General features: G+C 36.2%; 3 protein-coding genes and 2 long non-coding RNA genes across 6 annotated transcripts in view; 2 read left to right on the forward strand and 3 right to left on the reverse strand.

The window, feature by feature from the left end:
* LOC104732514 lies at nucleotides 2,564-5,827 on the forward strand. Of its 2 annotated transcripts, XR_758877.2 has the most exons (3): nucleotides 2,564-4,544; nucleotides 4,706-4,750; nucleotides 5,360-5,827. It is a non-coding gene; the product is annotated as an uncharacterized LOC104732514 (long non-coding RNA). The 2 variants fall into 2 exon arrangements; XR_002034631.1 differs by lacking the exon at nucleotides 5,360-5,827 and having other exon boundaries at nucleotides 4,706-5,264.
* Nucleotides 7,150-11,779, forward strand: LOC104732516 (biotin carboxylase, chloroplastic-like). The gene is made up of 17 exons (XM_010452063.2): nucleotides 7,150-7,260; nucleotides 7,366-7,441; nucleotides 7,598-7,932; nucleotides 8,117-8,258; nucleotides 8,384-8,482; nucleotides 8,577-8,633; nucleotides 8,863-8,934; nucleotides 9,278-9,367; nucleotides 9,501-9,560; nucleotides 9,860-10,045; nucleotides 10,162-10,254; nucleotides 10,333-10,414; nucleotides 10,503-10,609; nucleotides 10,872-10,947; nucleotides 11,095-11,141; nucleotides 11,222-11,284; nucleotides 11,530-11,779. Exons 2-17 carry the CDS (start codon nucleotides 7,391-7,393, stop codon nucleotides 11,575-11,577), a joined length of 1,608 nt encoding a protein of 535 aa, XP_010450365.1. The 5' UTR covers nucleotides 7,150-7,260; nucleotides 7,366-7,390; the 3' UTR covers nucleotides 11,578-11,779.
* Nucleotides 11,624-14,718, reverse strand: LOC104732517 (G-type lectin S-receptor-like serine/threonine-protein kinase At5g35370). Its single transcript, XM_010452064.2, has one exon. The coding sequence runs from the start codon at nucleotides 14,475-14,477 to the stop codon at nucleotides 11,862-11,864; it is 2,616 nt and encodes an 871-aa protein (XP_010450366.1). The 5' UTR covers nucleotides 14,478-14,718; the 3' UTR covers nucleotides 11,624-11,861.
* Nucleotides 17,827-20,495, reverse strand: LOC104732518. Its single transcript, XR_758878.2, has 4 exons — nucleotides 20,300-20,495; nucleotides 19,452-19,521; nucleotides 18,484-19,338; nucleotides 17,827-18,369 (listed from the first exon to the last, which is right to left on the reverse strand). It is a non-coding gene; the product is annotated as an uncharacterized LOC104732518 (long non-coding RNA).
* The window catches only part of LOC104732522 (U-box domain-containing protein 35-like), a 4,967-nt gene continuing 4,517 nt past the window's right edge, over nucleotides 23,099-23,548 (reverse strand). Inside the window, exon 9 of the mRNA XM_019233310.1 lies at nucleotides 23,099-23,526. Coding sequence (XP_019088855.1) covers nucleotides 23,366-23,526 — 161 coding nt within the window. The 3' untranslated portion in view covers nucleotides 23,099-23,365. The remainder of the gene's footprint in view (nucleotides 23,527-23,548) is intronic.

The raw sequence follows: 23,548 nt of genomic DNA on the forward strand, positions 1-23,548 counted from the left end.
GTGGAGATCTCGGTGGATGTGTTGGTAACAAAGGATCCACCCAAATATTAGTAATAGCTCCATCTCCTATTAAAAACCACACTCCTTGTCTTAGTAAATCCATTTCTTCTAAAAGTGATTTCCAGATGAAAGAAGGTTTATTTCCTAAACCAGCTGTGAAGATGTTGGCATCTTGGCAGTACCGTGCTTTTAGAAATCTGGCTAGGAGACTTGTGGGTGATTGAAGTATTCTCCAGACTTGTTTGCTAAGAAGAGAAAGGTTAAATTTCTCCAAGTCTCTAAAACCCAGTCCCCCTTCCTATTTTGGTAAGCTCATTATTTCCCATGAAACCAATTGCATTGCCCTCCTACCCGGATCTTTACTCCACCAATAGTTTGCTAGAATATTATTGATTTTTTCACAAGTACCTTTTGGAAGCTTGAAACAGTTCATTGTAAATACTGTTAAAGCCATTGCCACTGTTTTGAGTAGTATTTCTTTACCCCCGCCTCTGATAAATAACAATGCTTCCACCCTTGTGTCCTTTCTTTGACCTTGTCGATAACATATTGGAAATTTTCTTTTTTCTTTTTGTCATTGTGCTCTGGTAGTCCCAAGTATTTGCCACAACCACCATCATTATGGATATTCAAGATTCGGCGTAGTCTCGATTTCATGTGTGGCTTTACTCTTGCTCCAAAAGTAATTGCTGATTTATTGAGGTTTACTGCTTGTCCCGACACCCTTTCATAAGTCGTTAGAATCTTCATGATTGTGGAACAATACTTTGGATGTGCATGGAAAAAAAACAAAGCATCATCAGCAAATAGAAGATGGTTTGTAGAAGGACCTATATTACTTATCTTCATCCCCTTTAATTTGTTGTCTGCAGCAGCTTGTGTTACTTGATGGCTTAAAACCTCTGCGCACAATATGAACATGTAAGGTGATAGAGGATCTCCTTGTCTGATATATACCTCTCTCTGGTTGTATATGACCTTAAGGAATACCATTAACTAGAACTGAGAAGTTTACTGATTCCACACATTTCATGATCCATTTGATCCAAACTGTATCGAATCCCATATGATGCATTGTGTCGCGTAAGAATTGGCATTCGAGTCGATCATACGCCTTGGAGATGTCAGTCTTTACTGTCATGTAAGAATTAGCCCATCGTTTTCGTTTCTTTAAAGAATGAATCATCTCATGAGCAATTATGATGTTATCCATGATGTTTCTGCCAGGTATGAAAGCTGATTGGTATTCAGATACTATTGATGACAAATGTTTTTGTAATCGGCTTACCAGTATCTTCGAGATGATCTTATAACTGACATCGCATAGAGCAATTGGCCTATACTCGCTCATGGTTGCAGGGACCTCAGTCTTTGGAATTAAGCACATGTTGGTATGATTCATTCTCTCGGCCATATGCCCTGATGTGAAGAACTCTTTGATTTCTCTGATTATTGGATGCTTTATGTCCTCCCAAAATTGTTGGTAAAATGCTCCTGTTAGACCATCTAGACCAGGTGCCTTATTTGGTATGAATCTCTACTTCTGTCACCATTCTTTGTAAATCATCATTCATCTCTCTCCTGACTTTTTTTCTGAAATCGATGATAAACATCTGTATAATCCAAAGTTGGGTCTCTTGTTGTTTTGAAGAGATGAGTAAAATAAGTCTAAGCAATGTTGCCTATTTCTTCATCTTCTCTGTACACCATGCCATTCTCATCCTCTATTGCAATAATTATGTTATGTGCAATTTGTTGTTTAGCAGTGGCATAGAATTACCTTGTGTTTCGATCACCCAGTTGCATCCAAGAGTTCCTGTTTTTCATCTTCCAGTAGTGCTCCTCATCTTTATAAGCTTGAGATCATTCTGCTCTGATTTGATCTATTTCTTGTGTCGTATAGTTTTCAACTGTTAGAGCGTAATCAAAATCTTTTTTCAGAATACCAATCCTCACCGATGCATTCAAACGATTTCTTTTTTTCCAATCTGACATCTTCTTTCTTCTCTTGATGATTCTGAGTTCCAATCTCAGAGATTCTTCGCCAGAGTTCCAAATGTCTTCTTTAGTAAACAAACGACTATCGTACCTTAAGACATTTCTTCTCCGTTCTACATTATTGCAGATATTTGTGATCAACGGTCGATGGTCCGAACCTTCAAAAGGCAAAAAACTCAGTTTGTGCAGAAGGGAAATCAGCTAGCCATTTTGAACTAGCCATAACACGGTCCAGGCAACACCAAACATTATGTGTGTAGCGCTTTCCTGTCCATGAGAATTTATCACCGATAAACTTAAGGTCATGGAAATCACAGGTCATGATCATACATATGAAATCTTGGAAGGTTCTTTCTGGTCTCCTAGGACCACCTCTTTTTCATCATTGCCCTTGATCTCGTTGAAGTCTCCCATTATCAACCAAGGATCTCTATTAGTTGTAGACATTCTCTCAAGTCTTTCCCGTAACTCATTCCTCATACTTGGTACGGGATAACCATACAAAAATGATAAATTGAAGAAAATTCCATTGAAATCGAGATACATATGTACAAGATTAGCTGAAGCAAACACAATCGAAGCATGAATTGAATTTTTCCAAAAGAGAGCAATCCCACCATCCATACCCTACGGTGGGAACGTTACATAGTTAGGGAAGCTTAATCATCAGCAACTTTTCTGATCTTATCATCTTGCTGTTTAGTCTCTAGTAGGCATAACATGTCCGAGAAATACCTCCTTTGTATTTCCTTAAGGCGTCGAACTGTAAGGTCTATGCCCAGACCTTTACAGTTCCAGCAGGCTGTAATCATGGTGGCTGTGGTTGTTTAGGGCCTACCGCGCCTCTACACTGGGTGCTCAGGGATGAGCTGCTGGCCTTGCCAACTTCTCGGACAGACTATTTTGGGGATGCTTCTGTTTCAGTGTTGTCTATGGATTCTTCTCTCTTTTGTTTACCTCTTTCCTGAGCCATCTGTTCTTGAGTCTGGATTGTTGCTTCCATTATTTCAAGGTGTGGATGGATGTTGATCGAATATCTTCTGTATTCCTCACTCCCTGGGATGTCTCCTATGGCATTCTCAAAGATTGGAATAGGATTAAACAATTCACTATTGTTCAACTCACCACTAAATAGCCATAATGGAGATTGGCTTCATTTAGATCATCTTCATCTAGCGCGTTATGATCATGATCAATGTCATCCAATGCTTCCTCTTTGTTATCCATGTCCTCTGCTTGATCATTCTCCTCTACTGCATATGGCTCCTCTTCATCCTCAATTTCACGAATCACCACTCCGAGATTGTGGTTTTCTGGTGGGGGGATATCTGGTTTATCACCATCGTCAAAATAGGGCTTCTTGCCACCGTTTTGAATGAGACAGGCACCCGTATCGTGTGTAAGGAGGCCACAAACTTCGCAAAAACCTCTTAGGTGTTCGTATCAAAACCGAAGGAGGGTGTTGATTCTGGCTTGGAACTGGAAATTACGCTGAAAGCAGAGAGGAGTTGTTATGTCGTAGTGAATTTGCACACGAAAAAACTCAAAACGAGCCGCCACTTCTGCATCATAGTGAACTTCCATCAAACTGCCTAGTGCACGACCAACATGTGCAACAACATTGTGATTGAGATACTGGTAAGGGATTCCTCGGATTTGAATCTAGAAAGGAATGAAGTCAATGAGAGGAGGATCCTGGTGTGGAATCCAACGTTGGAGAAGCAGCATACGATTGTTGAATGCCCAAGGACCTCGTCGTAGCACATTCTCCAGGGATTCTTCGGAGGGGAAGATTAATTGGAATTGGTTGTCCGATATTATCCTTTCATGGACCAGACCTGATTGTCCCCATACTCGTGGCATTGAAGCAATAATGGATTGTAGATTCGGACGTCTTGGCTGGTCTCCCAATAAGGATAAAGCGGTTCTTCGCTTCCGCCTGAGCCACCACTTCCTCTGGAATATCAATTGGTTCATCTTCAGCCCCAAGGTTGATATCCTGAACTGCACGGCATAAATTATCTCCCATTTTGGAAAGGATTTTGTAATAACGAAAAGGGAATAATAAGACAAGAGCAATTGCTAAGATTGAAATTGAAGGAGATTCATCTTCAGGTCAGGGTTTATATAGAAGGGGATTCCATATAACCACAGTAGGAGCGTCACATCGAAGTGGATACACATGACGCCGAAAAATTCGTAGATAACCATCGTTAGACTTAGTAACCGCTGAAAGAGAGAGAAAATTGTCTTTTTGATCTCCCCTCTCTTCTCTCTTCTTTAGTATTTGTAAGAGAATCTCCGAGTGGAGATGCTCTAAGGATCAAAGTTGTGTCCGTACCTGATTGGGTGGAGAGAAAAATGATTTTTTTTCTTTGCCGCATTTGTATCTCTCTCTCTCTCTCTCTCTCTCTCTCTCTCTCTCTCTCTCTCATTTTCGTGATTCACCATGTAATTGTTGGGTGCCAGAAATTGAAAGATATATAATGGTTTCAAGACAAGATCCATACGTAGCGGCACAAGACAACGTACTAGAACCTGCACAGGTCATTATTAGCACTTCTTCTATTTTATATGAATTGTTTTCATATCCATCAAAATTGCGGTTTTTGTTGAACAAAGTTATGATCTTTCAATTCTTAAAACGGTTTGAAGCTTTGTTTAATAATGTATATGAATTTTAATTGAATAGTTTGTTCTGTCTTAGAGATACGACGACTGCACCTAGACTCTTGCAGACTAAAATTGGGAGGTATGAACATTAGCTTTTACTTGTTTTGCTTCCTTCTGCATTGAGTATCATGTTTGGTAATCGATAGTTGCATAATGCACATTGGATCTAGCTCAATTTCAGTCTTCTCTCTCTGGCTCTCTCTGAAGAATCCTTAGAGGAGCATTTCGATGGATTGGCTTTGATTTCTCCGGTTTCTTCTTTTATCATCTTTGGTTCTACTCTCATCTCCCCCTTCTACAGTCACCGCCGGTGATATCGTTCATCAAGACGATTTAGCTACCAAGAAACCTGGTTGAGAGAATAAATTCGTTTTTGTACTCCTCTCTAACTCAATGTACTTCGTATTCATCTACTTCTTATTGACTAATTTGGATTAACAAAATCGGATCTTTCTAATTATATGATGTTGAAATTTTGTGATTAGTTTAGTGATTTTGAGAGTTAAAGTTTCAACCTTTTTAGCTTTATAGTTGATCTAAGTTGTGGATTCCTCAATTCTGAGTTTAAGCTTTAAACTCTTAGTTGTTTTACTTATTGGATTTGTGAAAGCTTTATTCATGTTTACTAGATTGGATTGAAGTTTATATGTGTGTGTATGATTTGTGGTCACCTGGCTCTTTGCTTAAGGTGAAAGTTCAACGTGGGTTGATGGTGTTGAGAGTGTGGAGTTTGTTGGAGACGGATTGTGTCCAAGGAGAAGAATGCAAACCAAACACACCTTGTTTTTGCAAATCTTTGTGTTTTTACCCTTTTCTATCATGACCTATGACATGAGAATCAATGCGTTTAAGCTATTTGTGATGTTGAAAAGTGAATGAGTTCAATCTTTGTTTATCTTTCTAGAGATGTTGTTATTGTGGAACGGGGCAATTGTAGGTTCACAGCAAAGGCAAATAATGCAGAAGCTGCCGGTGCCTCTGCTCTGCTCATCATAAATAATCAAAAATCAAGCTGATTTACTTTCATTGCTGACCTGACCTGGTTTGTAAGCAGCAGAGATCAAGCTTTCACTCTTCCAGCCTGGCCTCAGTCTACAAGTAAAAGCATCCATATCTATGCAGTTTTTTTTAAGAACTCCAAATTTAACATCTATCAATGGACCCATGAAATTTTAAAGTTTCTTAAGAAGTTTTTAATTTCAGTTTTCTTCAAAATTAATAATAACATATGTTTTAAGAAACTTTTTTTGACATTCTTTGATGGAGATGCCCTTATGAGCTAGTGATGTTGCATCTTTTTATTATTGTTGGTATAGACACCAAAACTGATTACAATAATTATATTATCATATGGTTTCTGTTTATGGATCATATTTATATTAAATTAAGAATTTACATCATATTTAGCATATGCATTTTCCAATTTGTGATATTACTAGATTTTAACATGCCATATTCAATGGAACAATTTTTTAATATATTTTTTTTTATATAAACCCTATCGGCTGATCCAGTCAATCTCGGTAGAAACACACCAAAGTACTTCAAAGTGGATTTCTCCCCGAAGGGCCACCACAATATCTGTCATGAGTTTGGAATGTTTTCCGACTAATGCCAGGGGTAGTCAGGCCGCCTGCATTTCTGACTACCAGGTAAGCCAATTGGACTAAAACCCAACTGACAGACTTCACACAATTTTGATTTTTTGTGATTTTTGTTACTAGAATGGATCTAACCTGGGTTAGTTCATTTAAACCTTACCCCAATTCTCTCTTACCACTGGACCACAACTGTGTGGGCTGATTTTTTTTTTAATTGTTAAGAGAAAATGTATGTTATATTTTTTAAGAGATTTAATATATTTTTATTAATATTAGGTTTTATAGTATTATTTTTTAGAACACCTCTAGTTACCTCGTTTGATATTAGATTAAAATATTTTGTGTATTTTAATGGTTCAACCAAAAAAAACCTTAAGTTGTCAACTTTTTGCAACTTTAGTTCCCATCTCTAAAAAACTGCAAGTTAATCACGTGAAATCAAAGGTAAATTTTTAAATTTTGATCTTAATCAATAATTATCAAGATACAATTTTGATATAATGCATATATTTGTTTCTGTATAAATGTTTTATTTGTTCTCAACAAATATTAAGTGTTTGGAATGAAAATTTAATTTACAATAATGAAATATATAATTCAATTGTATTACAAAATGTGTGAAGTTAAAATTCGGTTTAAGAAATAAATCATGAAATTAAATATTTTTTAAAATGTGTGGATTATTATTTACTATATCAGTATTATCAGTAAAGACTACTTTTATTTCAAAAGTCCGATTTTTTATTTTTTTATAAACTAAGTTAGTTTTTTTTTTTTTCATTTGCTTATAATGCTATTTATATTGCGTTACCTACAATATAACCAAATATTTGCATCATGTAATATTGCGTTCCACGTTTGCGTTCGCGTTTAGAGTTGGCACAGGATCCACCAAATTAAACCAAACAAAACCATTCGGGCGGAGGATTCAATATCTCACAGTTTCACACTCACCATTTCTTCAATCTCTCTCGAGGTGAACGAAGAGGTACGAAGGCTCCTCCTCTGCGATTAGATCTGTTTCGATGCTCACGAGGTTTCGTCTCACTTCCTTTTCATTGCAAATGCTGATGCTTCTTCTTTGTTGAACCAGGATTTGCTTTGCTTCATTTTTGGATATGGACGCCTCTATGATTACCACCAATTGCAAATCCGTTGCTTCTCCACCTGTAAGCGCCCAACGTGAATTAGAATAGGAGCTTTGTTTCTCGATTTCATATCTCTTCTTCAGTGCTCTTGTGCATAGTAACATTGTTCTTTGATCTGTTGGTTCTTCCAAGGCTTTTTACTAATTGTATATCTATCTTCAATTTGTTATAATGAAGTCCTTAGTATTGGGGAAGACACGATTTATCAGAAGTTCACTGTGTAACTTGACGATGCCACAAAAGCTTAGCTTCCTCAGACAAAGAACTCAAACTCTAAAAGTTAGCCAGAGGAAAGCCAAGAGGGCTACTGGTGGTGGTGCTCTCGGTGCTACATGCAGTGGCGATAAGATCCTTGTGGCTAATAGAGGTGAAATCGCAGTCCGTGTTATCCGAACTGCACACGAAATGGGGATTCCTTGTGTTGCTGTTTATTCAACCATAGACAAGGATGCCCTCCATGTCAAATTGGCTGATGAAGCTGTTTGTATTGGTGAAGCTCCCAGCAACCAGTCGTAAGTTTCTTTTGTGAATTTTTCTAGCATAATAAAACTCGTTTGTTTATTCCGGACAAGTGTGAATGTTGTATTTTGTAGTCTGTTTCTTTTATTTTCTTACCACTCTTTCCTTAAGATGTCATACTATATAAGACATTTCTTGGCCTGTTAATCAACTCTTTTTACTCAAATCCTTTTCTAGGTACTTGGTTATTCCAAATGTTCTCTCTGCTGCTATCAGTCGTGGATGTACAATGCTTCATCCTGGATACGGTTTCCTTTCGGAGAACGCTCTCTTTGTTGAAATGTGCAGAGACCATGGGATCAACTTTATTGGACCTAATGTAAGTTTTTAACTTCTCTTCAAAGAATTAATCTGTATCTTCCATTTTTTTTCTAATAGGGGAGGTACTACTATTGATCTGATAAAGCAACTGATTATTGGTATTTTCGTCTTTTCTATCTGCAGCCTGATAGCATCCGTGTTATGGGAGACAAAGCAACTGCAAGAGAGACAATGAAAAATGCAGGGGTTCCAACTGTACCAGGAAGTGATGGGCTATTGAAGGTATTTTGCTGGATTATCATTTTAGAATTTCTAGTTTTTGCATGTCAAGAGAATTCTTGGAATTCCAATGTCTTTTATTTTCTTCTTATTTCAGAGCACAGAAGAAGCAATCAGGGTCGCCGATGAGATTGGTTTCCCAGTAATGATCAAGGTAAACTTGACTTGATTCTATATGTAGTAGATGATACAGTTGGAATTACAATTTGTATTCATATATATATATATATATATATTTTTTGTAAGCGATTAAATTGGTCTGCTTGAAAAGGAACCATTTTAAGTATCTTTTTTTTTTCTTCTAATGCTCAGCTTGTCACTCTGTACTTATTGATATGTTTATATTTACAAAAACTGACTGTTCTGGCTTTTCTGGTTTCAAGGCAACAGCCGGTGGTGGTGGACGTGGAATGCGTCTTGCTAAGGAACCGGGAGAGTTTGTAAAATTGTTACAGGTATGACAATCAAGTTTACATAAGCATATAGTCCAACATCAAGATGTTGTAAAGAATTGCAGTATTATTACATATTCTTTATTTCTTTCTAACTCAACAACATAAAGATGCAATGTAATCTCATGATGTGTGTCGCATTTCAAAATTCCGAGAACTGTATCGTTGTGAAATATGGATGTATAGTAACTTAAATGGAGTAATGCTGACCATTGGTTTCTATAAAATAAAAAACCCAGATCATACGCTCTCCCCTTGCCTGTATAGGCACAGTTTTTTTAAATGAAACTTTCACTAAAAATTGGACGTCCCTTTATAGAACTTTTCTTAATTTGTTGATTCACAGCAAGCTAAGAGTGAGGCTGCTGCTGCTTTCGGAAACGATGGATGTTATCTGGAGAAGTTCGTACAAAACCCAAGACATATTGAGTTCCAGGTATGGTGTTTATCAGGAAAAGTTGTTCAAAACAGTTGACGCTTTAGCAAAAATGATCTCGCGAGTTGATGGTCCAGTGATACTATTATTGGATTTCAAACCCATCTTGTCTTTTGTACCTCTTGTATTTCAGGTGTTGGCAGATAAATTTGGAAATGTTGTTCACTTTGGTGAGCGTGACTGCAGCATCCAGGTATCTCCCTCCTAGGTTTTCATAATTTCATTACCATCAGTTATTGTGTAGTGCTTGAAGAATAAATGTATCTGAATATATGAAAACAGGAATAAATTTACTTCAGCCTAATTACCACACTTGCATGTCATATCCCAGCTGCAGGATCTGCTAAACTGTTATTTTTTTCTTTTCATGTTGCTAATTGCTAAGATAACTCGAAAATTCAATACCGGTTCTTTCATGCTGCTTTTGTTCATGCCTTGTATGGCGTGCTAAAACCATCTGTCTCATGTAATTATATCTTCTCCTTATAACAGAGGCGTAACCAAAAGCTTCTAGAAGAAGCACCTTCTCCAGCATTGACCGCTGAATTGCGAAAAGCCATGGGCGATGCAGCAGTCGCCGCAGCAGCTTCCATTGGGTACATTGGTGTTGGCACTGTGGAATTTCTTTTAGATGAAAGAGGTTCCTTCTACTTCATGGAAATGAACACTAGGATTCAGGTTGAATTTTATTATGACTGAAAAGTATAAGTTGTTTGCCAAGATTTACCTTTTTTATACATGTATAAGCATCTGAAGTAAACTGAATGCCAACCATTTCTTGGATCTAAACTCAGGTGGAGCATCCTGTAACAGAGATGATTTACTCCGTTGATTTGATAGAGGAGCAGATTCGTGTTGCAATGGGAGAGAAACTTCGTTACAAACAGGTTTGACTGGTGTTGTATGTGATGTTCTGAGTGGATATCAAAAAAATTCTTTCAAAACTGAATTTTGTTTATTTACAGGAAGAGATTGTGCTCAGAGGGCACTCAATTGAATGTCGTATCAATGCAGAAGATCCATTCAAAGGATTCAGACCTGGCCCTGGTATGTTTCAGTAGACCTTTATATGTCACATCTTTGAAGTGTTAGCAGATTGGCTTTCATTACAATACTGCCACTCTCATGATAACAGGCAGAATAACATCATACCTGCCATCTGGAGGTCCTTTCGTTAGAATGGACAGCCATGTTTATTCCGACTACGTTGTGCCTCCAAGCTATGATTCTCTTCTAGGAAAGGTATATTTGTCTTTTATTTTTTCTGGGTAGTCATTTTGTATCTGTTTCGTTATATGGGAACAAATTTTGTGGATCTATGGTAAAATAACTACTCTAGTGTTTTGGAATCTCAAACAAATATTAGAAGAGGCTTTCTGGTTTCGGTAGGACTGTAGAAATTCTAATGCGGTTCAGTTCAGTCTATCTGCCATCTATCTCAGCAGCCTACTTGAACCTATAGCTGATGTGTTGACATTCATTCTTGTTACCCTAAATCTTATAGCTTATTGTGTGGGCTCCAACAAGGGAAAAAGCAATTGAACGGATGAAGCGTGCTCTTGATGACACTATAATTACAGGTATGAAGAGGACTAGTTTTTGTTACTTCCATCTTACTAAGCATTGTTTGTTTTGTTATTCGTTATATACTGCTTAAAAAGTGACTTTTCGTTACGTCGGACATGTGGTGGAATGCTAATTAATTTTCCTTGTCTTGGTTTAATCAGGGGTTCCAACGACCATCAATTACCACAAACTTATCCTTGATGTTGAGGTGTGTGTTAGTAGCGCTATGTTAGTGAATCTTCTATTATGAAAATGTTGGCTTTTTGGTAATCCAATTGTTGTTAACAGGATTTCAAAAATGGAAAAGTTGATACAGCTTTCATCGTCAAGCATGAAGAGGAGCTAGCTGAGGTAAATATGAATGTCTTTGTGGTCGGCTGAAGATATGGGCCATTCACTACTAGTCTGTCTCTTGATATAAATTCATTTAGTACGCTTCTAAGTTAGTTGGATATGAAACCTTGGTAAAGATGAAAATAGAGATGGAAGAATTGCATGAAAAGGATGGAAATTATATATAGAGGAAATGATGTTTGTAATAGTTAGATTGATTAACCAAATGATGGGTTCTAACATGGGTTGTATTGTATATGCAGCCTCAAGAAATTGTGGCAGTGAAAGATCTGACAAATGCAGCGGTTTAGAATGATACATCAGCTCTGAAAGACCACCCAATTATTGCAATCTTCGTCTCCTTTTGTGTTGTTATTGGTACAAACTTCGGTAACGATACGATTGATTTACTAGAGTATGTGGTTTTATCGTGATGTTCTTCTTGTGTCATTAAGAAGAAGAAACAGTTTTGTTTGTAGTCTCTATGTCAAACGTTATCCAATAATTTTCATATATGAACAAAGGCCTATCACTATTAACAAAGTAACCAAAAACAAATAAAACAAAAGACAACAAAAATCACGTTTAGGTAATCTCATCGTGGGCCGGACACTTCCTGAGATGCTATGTAAGATGCAGAGTGCCTAGAGCCACCGCTATTAGAGCTCTCTCGCCGGTGGAAGACCATACTTTCACTCTCCCCATTTTGCCCTTCAACCATGGAAGACTCTGCAAACCTCAGCCCATAAAACCTCAAGAAATTCAACGACTCCATCCTCGGAATCCCCAACGGTATGCTTCCTTCGAACATCCCGACTACCGCTGCCATCGTTGGCCTCAAAGCCGGCTCCTCGTGGACGCAACACAAAGCTATCCGAACCAACTTCTCAGCCTCTTGGCTCGTTACCCGACCCTCTAACCTCGGATCAGCCAGCTCCATATACCTCCCTTGTTCATGCATATCCAAAGCGTACAAGGGGAAATACACCATACCAGTACTAGTGGTCGTAGTCGACGAGCTGTTCACATTATTCTCATCCGTCACACTGTTGCTCCGAGATCGGAAGGAGCAGTTTTTCCGACCACTAACTAGCTCTAATAACACCATTCCATAGCTGTACACATCAGCTTTCTCAGAGATAGCTGCGTTTGTTATCCACTCGGGGGCTAAATAGCCTCGAGTACCTCTCATCGTCGTGAACAGACTCGACTCTTCTTGGCTCAGAAGTTTAGATAACCCGAAATCAGATAACTTGGGCTGGAAATGATCGTGCAGTAAGATGTTCTCTGGCTTCACGTCGCAGTGTATGATCTTCTGGTCACATCCACTGTGGAGATAGGCGAGCCCACGAGCCGTGCCAAGCGCTATATCAAACCTTTCTTGCCATTCAAGCACCGGACCATTCCCGCTGAACAGAGTCTTTTCTAATGAACCATGGTTCATGTACTCGTAGACTAAGAGTAGCTGCCTCCCACGAGCGCAAAAGCCTCTGAGTTTCACCAAATTCGTGTGTCGGATATTTCCAATTATTGCGATTTCTGTGCAGAACTCTTGTCTACCGTGAAGCCCATGGTTTGTGATTTTCTTGACGGCGACAAGTGTTTCGTCCGGGAGAGTTCCTTTATAGACTGCGCCGAATCCACCTGATCCAATCTGCATCTTGAAATTCTCTGTTGCTTGTTCCAGCTCTTCGAATTCGAATTTCTGAGGTAAACCTGGGATATGGAAAGATCCTAGATCTCCTGATCCGAACGACCCGGGTCTGGTTACTTGCTTCTCACGGATACTGCTGTATCTCATCACTGCACATCTTCGCCAACAGAGAAACCCTAATGCAATCAGTAGGAAGAAACCAGAGCAAGGTAAGAGCACAAGTGCGATCACTGGAAAATTAGATCCTCTGTTTTTGTTTCCCGGAGGTTGACCGTTTGGCTTTTTGATAGACAACTTAACGTATCCGATCAGATCATGATTGTCTGGTGAGTTCTTCACTAGCGACAAAGAACCAAACGAGTCCTTTACCAAATAACAAGACCGAGACGTGCTCTCATAGAAAACACCAAGGCAGGAGCAATTATTACTGCATAGATCATGACAAGCCGATAACGCGAGACCGTGATCGACAGGATCACTGAAGTGAGTAGAGAAGTAAGACACACCAAGGCCGAGTTCGAGGTACGATATATTGCTTGCTTCACAAGAAACTGGTAAGCTCAATGATTGACTAACCGGAACACATACCTTCTTACTCGCATCCAACCGCATCTCATCTGGACACGAACAACTCTGGTTTTCCGAAGCATTATCAAGATTACAAAGCCCGAGCTGACCGCACACAAACGGAATCTGACAAGTAACCATAGGACCAGAGAATTCGGTCACAAGACTCTTACCGGAGAATCTACTGACAATCAATTTACCAGAAGAATCCATCTTTGCTACACGGAAATCAGAAGACTGTGGTAAAGCCACACGGAGTACAACCACCGTCCCGTTTCGTCCCATAAGAGCTAATCCAGAAGTAGTAACTGTTAAATACTCAACAGGGAAGTTAGAATCAACATTAGCTCGTGTATGCATCCTTAGCTTCCAATAATTCTGACCTCTCCACTGCATCAAACCGTCAGACTCACCAACCAAGAACTTATAATCTCCGGTAGATAGATTGGACGGTGAGACAGATCCGGACAAGAACATCCCAACCCTGAGTCTTTGTCCGAGGACGATCGAGTCGGTGGGGAGATCAAAGCTTTCCCATAGAGAAACGTTCAAGCGATCAAGCAAAAGGAGGTTTCCGGAGTCGGTTAACCTGAGAGAGTTAACCGGAGAGGCTAAAACCGGCGTTGACCAAACGGGTATTTGACTTTTACCATCTTCGATAACAGAGATTCCTTGAGGGGTAAGATTCATTTTACCAGAGCTTGAAACAGGGGAATCTCGATTTGACGACCAGATTGTTGAACCGGAGTCGACATGGACGACGGAGAAGTAGAAAGCAGAGGAGGAATCATCGTCGCCGGGACTGAATAAACCGGCTTTGAAGATTGAATTACGAGAGAAGAGGAAAGCTCCTTTGGAGCTGTCGATGAATCTGAGGTTAGAAGCTGTGAAATTAGGGTAAACGAACTCTGTGAAAGAAGCACATGAAACAGAGACAAAGAGAAGATTGATGAGACTAAGGAACAACAACAAAAGAAATGTTGAGTTCATTAGAGGAACCACTCTGTGTTTTATTTGTGTGTGTGTATGTTATTATTATTACAAGAACTGGATCATAGGAGAAGAATCTGAATGAGTTCTTCTTGTTGTTTTTTTTGGGATGTGTTGTGTTCTTAAGTTTGACCAGAAACTGTCTCTCTCTTCCGATGCAAATGTATTATTGGTGTGGTGGCCATTATCACCTTAGTTTTTTTATGTTTTGTTTTTGGGAACGCAACGTTTGAATGCTTTGAAAAATACATAAGGTAAGATTTAGTAATCAATTGCGGCGTTCATTTACTGAAGTAGGCCATTTTTTTGTTCTTTTTCATACGCTGACTATAGAATATAGATAAGATATTAATTGCTCAGCCGGATGTTTTATGAGTTAGGTGTTGCCGGCTTAGTTAGCGGAGGAAGGTTTTTCAATTTTCTTTTAGATTTTNTTTTTTTTTTTTTTTTTTTTTTTTTTTTTTTGTCATCTGAGTTTTCCATTTGTAACTGAAAGTATTACAATAAAGTATTTCAATATGTAACTTTGTAGTCTGATCAAAAGTTACTTAGAGATAGTGATTAAACATAATCAAATATCCCTCCAAAAAAAATAGGCTCTAAACACTTTAGCCAAAAGGGAGACAGAAACCAAAACTTAAAAAGAGGAATAGAATCTCTCAGTTTCAAAGAGTTCATGTAACCAGGTTGGATGACCTGAAGCTATATAATATTGCATAAATGCAAAGTCTAAAACACTTTGAGCAATGAGAGAAGCACTTCTGTTTTCATCGGTTTCTCTAGCTGTACTCTCCAGTCTTGTATTCTAGACAGTAGCAGGAGCATTTCTGATTGTTGATGTGCAAAGGAAGGCCATGCCTTTGGTCTTAATATCCCACCAACAAGATCAGCTGATTCAAAGGCAAAAATGCTTTTCAATTGCTTATGGCTGATCATACTTTCAACCGCCCACAAAAAACCTTGAAAATCTGCTTCTTCCCTTTTCAAAGAACCATGAAAGCTTTTATGCTATGGATAAGAACCTTACCATGAACCAAGTCGCCATGGTCCAGTGGTAAAAGGATAAAAGTCCCGCCATCTGGGTTCGAGTAGCAATGGCCACGAGGGTTCAAAATTTAACATGGTTTTTTCCGGCCCCAGGAGATTAGTCTTTGGACCTAGGAAGCCTTTAGAATCACTCCTGAGTTATCAAAAAAGAAAAAGAATAAGAACCTAACCATGCTCATCTCTTAGAACCCAAGCGGCACCTGAAGGTGAGTTTTTTTGGCCTCTAGACATACCAATGTTACACTTAAACCATCCAGCCGGTGGGACTTTCCATTTAGTAAGTTCCCTTTGATCCTCGGCTTCTTCCATCATTTCACATTCAAAGTCGACCTGTTGTGCTAAACTCCACTGTTCCGCATCCTCGGCTTCTTCCATCATTTTAGATTTTTATTTCCATAACCAGTTTTATAAAATGGGAAAATTAGAAAAAAGGAGCTTTTTCTAAACATTTGTCCATATACACTTTTTTTTGAAGATTGTCAATTGTGACGAAAATACCCCTACTAATTGATATAGTAAAATTTTTAGGAGTTTAAACCAAAAAACAAACAGTAAACCTATGTTAGTATACAACTGTGCAAAAAAAAATTGAAAAAAAAATGTTTTGGGTGTCAAAAATCAGTTTGTAAAATGATGATTTCTGGTCTAAATTGTTCATAAAAGACTTTCTACGATTTTTTCAAGTTATGAAACATTTAGATTATTCATTCTACAGTTTGTACATGTTCTACGAAGTTTAGACGAAAAATTTGTTCTAAAAACTTCAGAAACTGAATTTTGTATGTTCTACCAATTAATTAAGAATATGTATTCTACATTTTTCTTCATTCGACATCAATTCAGAATATATTTTCCACGTTTTACCCTGTATACTAAAAGAAGTAGAAGATAATATCATAAACATTTTAGAATTTATAATCTGTAAAACTTAGAATACCCTAGAAATAGAAAGAAAATAAACTAAATAATGAAAGTGAATATACTTTGAATAATCTTAATTTCTAGTTACGATTCTGTATTTATTTTTTGAGTAATCTTAATTTATGGTTACGATTCTGTATTTATTGTTTAGATATGTTCTAATATATTTTAGAATGTGTATTCTAATTTTTTAGAAGAAAGACAAAAACAGAAAAAATTGACATTCGACATAACTTATGATATTGTGATCGGTTGTTTTCACTCTCTTTCACCTTCCACGAAATTTTCATTTACTGATTATGATGCAAATCTATGTTACTTGTGGTGTATCGAGATTGGATGCCAACAAGGAGTGGAGATTTATTGATGATGAAGAAAAACGTGCGAGATTACTGACTTTGAACCCACTACGTCTCTGGAAGAGTTGAAGGTGATGGTTTCAGAAGACTATGAAATAGAGCAAAGTATGTTTGATGTGGAATTCAATTATTTATCCTGAGAGGTTAAAGTTGATTCTCCTCTTGTTGTATTGACAAATGATAGGGGAATGAAAAATTTTCTTGCATATCTGAAAAGGAAAAACATGATTCGATTGTGTGTTACATTCAAAGGAATAGTTGATGATCATAGGAGTTATCCAGTTCGATTTGAATAAGGACCCACATGATACAAGTGATGGTGATGATGTGGGAGTTGATATGGGAAAATCAGTAGCTATTATTTCAAGGAATTCACATAAGCCGAATAATGATTTATTAGAAAAGCCTACTGATGCTAATCTTGGTGATGCTGCTGGTTCAAAGTTGGAAGATTCAATGGTAAAGAAGGGTGAAGATTTTAGCAGTAAGGAAGCTTTACAGGCTACTATGAAAATGTATGCAATGAAATATAACTGCGACTACATGATTACAAAATCTGATAAGAGATGGTGGTGTATACGCTGCATTGATAGTGCTTGAAATTGGCGTCTCCGGGCTGAGTGCTCACAAGCGTCTACATATTTCAAAATCAACAAGTTTGTGGGTAACCATACATTTGCTCCTTAAAAAAAAAACTCATTTTGTAGGACTCCATCTGCAAGAACAATTGGACATCTCATTAATGAAAGCTATGAGGGTGTGAAGGAAGGTCCTAGAGCGATTGATATAATTAATATTATTCGTTCAAGGTACGGCTGCGAGCTAACATATCACCAAGCTTGGGAGTCTCGGGAGTATGCAGTTAACGAAGTTAGAGGAATTCCTGAGAAAAGTTATGCTAAGATACCAAAATACTTGCACATGCTACAAGAAGCGAATCCTGGTACGTTCACGAATTATGAAATTGACTTTGATGGAAGATTCAAATATCTATTTATTTCTTTTGGTCAATCAAGAAGAGGGTTCTACAAGGCAATGCGGAAAGTGATAGTAGTTGATGGAACATTTTTGAAGAATAAATACAAAGGAGTTCTACTAGTTGCTACCACTGTAGATGGTAACTCCAATTTGTATCCACACCATATCCTTCGACACTCTCCCAGATATAATCTCCAAAATCATAGCCAGATCTGATCAGAGCATCCAAGTTGTCCACTTCACAATCTTCAATTTTATCACTCCTCAAATATTCAATGGACTCCAATACACAGTGCCGGTCCCAAGCACAAGCTGATGAAGCATGTGATTGCGGCCGTGAAATAATATGTAAATTTTCGGCCCTCAATTGGATAAAAGTTTCATTAGTGTAGTGGTAAAAGTCAATTATAAACTAAATGAGGTACTGGGTTCGAACCTCAGCATCACCTTTTTTAACAATTTTTTTTCTTTCTTTCCTTTGGTCCAGCCTTAACATGATGTTGGGCTTGTGGCCTCAATATATTGTGCGACGGCTCTGCCAATACATCAAAGTTTCCAGTGGAGGAAATGTATGCATAAACAACATCCTGCCAAAGCAAAAAAAAAATATCAATTCAACATACATTCATGTTCGTTTATCAATTAGTAAAAAAAATTCAACATGTTCGAATATATTCAAAAAAAAAAAGTTGTCAACTAACCTTGTTTCCAATTAATTTCTCTACAAGGAGGAGCTCATCATAGGATACTTTTGCAGCATCTTTCCAATTAGAGCATCGACCAACTGTAATCTCTTTGTCAATCTTCTCTCCCATAAGTTGTCCAATGATAGGAATGGCTTCCATAACCCAAACTTGAAGAGCGTATGAGAAACCATTGAGGATGTAACTAATAGGATTCTTCAATTTCTTTCTTGCTTCCATTATAGAGCTAACTAAATGGTCAAAAGTTACAAGACCCCAAGGATAACTCCTAACCTTCTCAAGATCCATGACCAGCTTGATGTATGAATGTGGTATAGCTTTCTTCTCATCCTTAGCCACAACCAACCCAACAATTACACAAACATACACAAACTGAATCTTATCTTCTTTTTTCTCCACAATGGGCTGCTTCAAGGTGGGTCTTCATCAAACTTTGAATGGTAATGATACCACCTCTCTTCAACAATTTACTCCAAAACCCATTATCATCTGTACATTCCTCTGAATCACCACTAAAATCATCATTGTACTTTAGCCCAGTAACTGCATGAAATTCTTGCATCGAGAATCTAAGCGTCTTCTTACCAAACACAAACCACAGCTCATGTCTTTGCTTATTCACCAACTGCCTACACATGATGTTGTGTATCAACCGAGCTAAGTACCCAAGACCATTCTCATACAATGCAAAAATACTTGCGAAAACTGGATCACCCTTCACAATCTCATACTCCTCTGGTAATGCGCTCTTGATTTTGTTCAAAATAGACATTCGACATGAGTTATTTATCTGTCCAACTTGTGGCTCACTTCCATCTTCCATAAGCCGCTTAGGATACTTGTTTTCCATTCCTGCCAAAAAAAAGTAAAAGATGAGTTAGTATAAATTAGCCACAACTGAAATAAATCACATATTTAGACATGATAACTGGCTTCAATTTTTTTTTTAATGGTATATCACATACCTAAGAGGCGGTGAAGATGCAGCAAGCGAATATGCCACTAGCTAAGAAGCAGTGAGAGAAGGAAACACCTCTGAAATCATAACAAAATCAACAAATACATGAGAAAATTAAATACTAAAGAGTCAAATTTGAAAGACAAAATAATAAAGATTCTTAAAACTATGATTAAGAACAAAAAAACCTTGATTATTAATCATTTAGATGCAAAACAAGAAATTTAAGTCAATACAATAGTGAAAAAATGTACCAAACAAAGAGATGATGCTTTGTATCGGTTTCTTGAGATAATGCATTTGTGTATATATAATGCTTGTATAGTCAACAACCAAGATATAATTCTTACTAAACAAGCATTTAGTTTTGGAGAGCTTCAACTTCATCATATTCATATTATTAAGTAAAATCATTGAAATTTTTGTAAATTTTTAATCTTTGCATTTGGATTGAAATCGAGTTTTTTAAAAAGCTGTGTGAGAAGGAATCACCTCTAAAATTACAAAATAAAGCAACAAAGATATGAGAATATGAAATACAAAGAGACAATTTTTGAAAAACAAAATATTACAAATCAACTACCTAATTCGATTGAAAGGTAGAGAAATCAAAATAATACAAATCAACTACATTAATCAATAATAGAAATCGAGATTAAAAAGGACATAGTTATATATGCAAAAAAAATTTCCACAAATCAACTACGTAATTCGATCCAAAGGTATAGAAATGGTGAAGAGAAATCCAAACTGAAAACAGCTTAATTTACTTATGATTATACAATTCTGGATAGAAATCGAGATTAAAAAGGACAAAAGTTAAACATGCAAAAAAAATTTCACAATTCAACATACCTAATTCGATCGGGATGGCAATTCAATGGTCAAGAGAAATCAAAACTGATTGAGCTTGAGATAGTGAAGAAGAGACCACCAAAACGAACAAAAACCCTAAGATGAGCAATCAGATGAAGAATCAAAGAACCCAAATTTCTCGTCAAGCTTCACTATTGACGACGGCGGAGACAGTTCTAACACTTGACTTTTGTTTTGTTTTTCCCTTCCCAAAACTCAAAACTCATATTTCTTCAAATGGATCCAATAAGCCCAAAAGCCCAACTTTTGAATTTTGTTTTTTAATTTTTTTTGTATGGCTTTAATGTGAAGAAAAAAAGGAAACTGATTTTTAAAGTTCCTCGTTTTTCTTCTAATTTTAATTATTAAAAAATAAAAATTTAATTTGAAACTGTGATTAAGGGTAAAATTGACTATAATTTTGCTCTAAAACCTACTTGACCAAACTTTTTTAAAGAAGGTGTAGATGGACAAAGGTTTTAAAAAATCTCATTTATTTCTAATTTTCTCTTATAAAATACTAGATAAAAGCCTGCGTAAATTCATTTGTAGAAGGCACCATCACACCCGAGATCGAGTCTCGGCTCCTACGAATGTAGGAATTTGGCTAATGGGCCGGCCAGTTGTGGCCCAATAGTTGACAAAAAAAAAGCCTGCGTAAATATATACAGGGCATATTTTTGGAAAAGTCTATTGTTGATATTAAAATGCTAAATAATTACCCTAACATTTTATTAAAGATTTGTAATCTAGTAATTTTTGTTTTAAAAAATGATCTCCAATCTTACACATTGCACTTTGCAATACAATTAAACTATCTAATTTATCATTACAAACCGCATTTTAATTTTATGCACTCCAGCTTAACATAAAAGAGTTAAAAAATTATATCAAAAAAAATTTATGCATTATATCAAACTAGTATTAACCCCGTACTTTCGTACGAGAATTTATTTTCTAATATGGTTAAAAATTACTATTATTTTTATCTGGTTAAAAATTTAAAGTTAATTATTAAGAAAAAAATGGTTAGAAACTACAAATTATTTTGAATTGATAGTTTGGTACTTGTCACAATATTATAAAAAAAATATGTACTAAAATATCACATAAAATTATTCAATTTATAATATGTAAATAAAATGATTCAAGATATAATATGTAATAATATCACATATAAAAGATGAATTCATCAAAAACTCAACAAAATTTAAAAAAATAAATGACAACATATATCTTTTTCAAAAAAAAGGTTAAATGACAACATATTGCATTACTGTATTTGTAAACGTATGAAATTGACAGAGGGTTTATAACCTTTTTAGTGGACACATGGATAGCACAAGGGTTTAGACTCTTCTAGTTTATTCTTTTTCTTCAATTTGCTTCCTCAATCTCTTCATGATCCCCACTCTTTTTGATTCGTATATGAGGGATAGTATTTTAAGCGTTTGGCACTTCAATGTTATTGAAAGATCTAGTACTGCAAATTAAAAAAAAAAAAATCATCAAAGTGAAAAAAACCATCAAATTAAACATGTTATCATCACTAACCCATAATTTACTAACAAAAAAACAGAAGAACTCTCTTACTGTACCGCCATTGATAACGAAGAATTTCTGAAAGCCATGCCTCAAGATCTACACAATATCGGTCTCTTAACCGATGCGACTTCAAAGTACTCTATAGCCATATCGAGTTGATCATTTGCAAAATTTTTTGAAAAATGATTTGGTGATAAAAAAAATCAAAGGATCGATGTACACAATGAATGAATCACGATATAGTTTGATCGTGAAGATCGGCGCCAACATTTTAAAATTCATGAGATGATTCGTGTTTCAGTAGAAAAAGAAAAGAAGAAATAAGCTATTTATTTTTGGATAAGTGAAAAGTGTGGAAGAGACTAAACTGGTTAATCAACAAATTGTTAACGAAAAGTATTCATTAAAGTTATTTCCTCAGCAGTTAGTTTATGAGAAGTAGGTGGAGATCGTGGCTCAATGAAACCCATTTTCTTTTCATTTCTTTTCCCAATTAATTTTTTAAAAATCTAAAACAATAATCTATGTGGCAGATTATTATTGGCTAGGTGACTTGTGATTTATAAGATAAAAGATTTGTATCCCAGACAAAACGTAAACCGATCATAAGTCCACGTTGACTAAACTTCAACTAGTTTTAAATGATTTTAAATTTCTTAAAATACAAAATAAATATAACTAAATTTCATCAAGGAATCAAAATAAAATACATTCCTATAAGCTCATAATTCTTAAATATATCAAATTTAAAAATTATTGTTTATATTAAATAAATATTTATTGACTAATTTTTCTTATATCATAAAACAAAGGTATTTAAGCTTCTATCATAATTAATTTTCAAATGCAAGACCATAATTTTATTTTATTTTTGTCAAAAAAGATGGTTAAAAGAGACAGACAACACAAATGAAGATAGTGACTTAGCATAAAAGATGATTGGTCAATATGTATTTATAAGTATGTCGCACTGTTTTTTTTTATATAAACATAATTGTAGTACAATATAAAAAAAACTTTAACTTAATGTTTTAAAATTTGTGAGATATGTTGCAAAACAAAATTAAATTGAAGAAATATAAATTCATTTGCATTCTAGATAAAATTGAATATGAAATTTTGTGATATGTTACAAAACAAATTTTTTTGCTTTTTCTTTGTTAACCTAGGAACTTGATATATAAGTATAAACGTTGTACATAGCTTTTCATTGTAATTAAATGAATTAAACAATTAATTTTAAAAATACAATAAGGTAATCAAAATGTTATTCCCTTATAAGCAAAAATCAAAGCTTGTATGGTATAGATTCAAAGGGGTTACTGTTAATATTAATACGATACCCATAGGAACTCTAAACCCCAATATACATGTAAACAAATAAAAAATAAAATAAAAAAAACTCTGTAAAATTATTTGTATCCGTATACCCCCACTATGTGGGTAACAACAATTCTTGATCTCGACCAAAAAAAGTTTGCTCGGCTCCTCTATGATTGTTTCTGACTTGGATTTCCCTCTTCAAGATGTAGAACTGTCGTTGAAACCTGAGCTATCATATCTATACTGTAGTTGTGGATCACTCATAATCTCCTGTAGTGAAGTCGTCGACACTGAGCTCCTACCTGGCAAAGGCCGTTGGCTTCTGCTAAAGTTAATGCTTTCTTCGGCTAGATCCCTGAGTTTGTTAAGCACAGGCAAAAC

This window comes from Camelina sativa, chromosome 12 (assembly GCF_000633955.1).
Source record: "Camelina sativa cultivar DH55 chromosome 12, Cs, whole genome shotgun sequence".
Classification (NCBI taxonomy): Eukaryota; Viridiplantae; Streptophyta; class Magnoliopsida; order Brassicales; family Brassicaceae; genus Camelina; species Camelina sativa.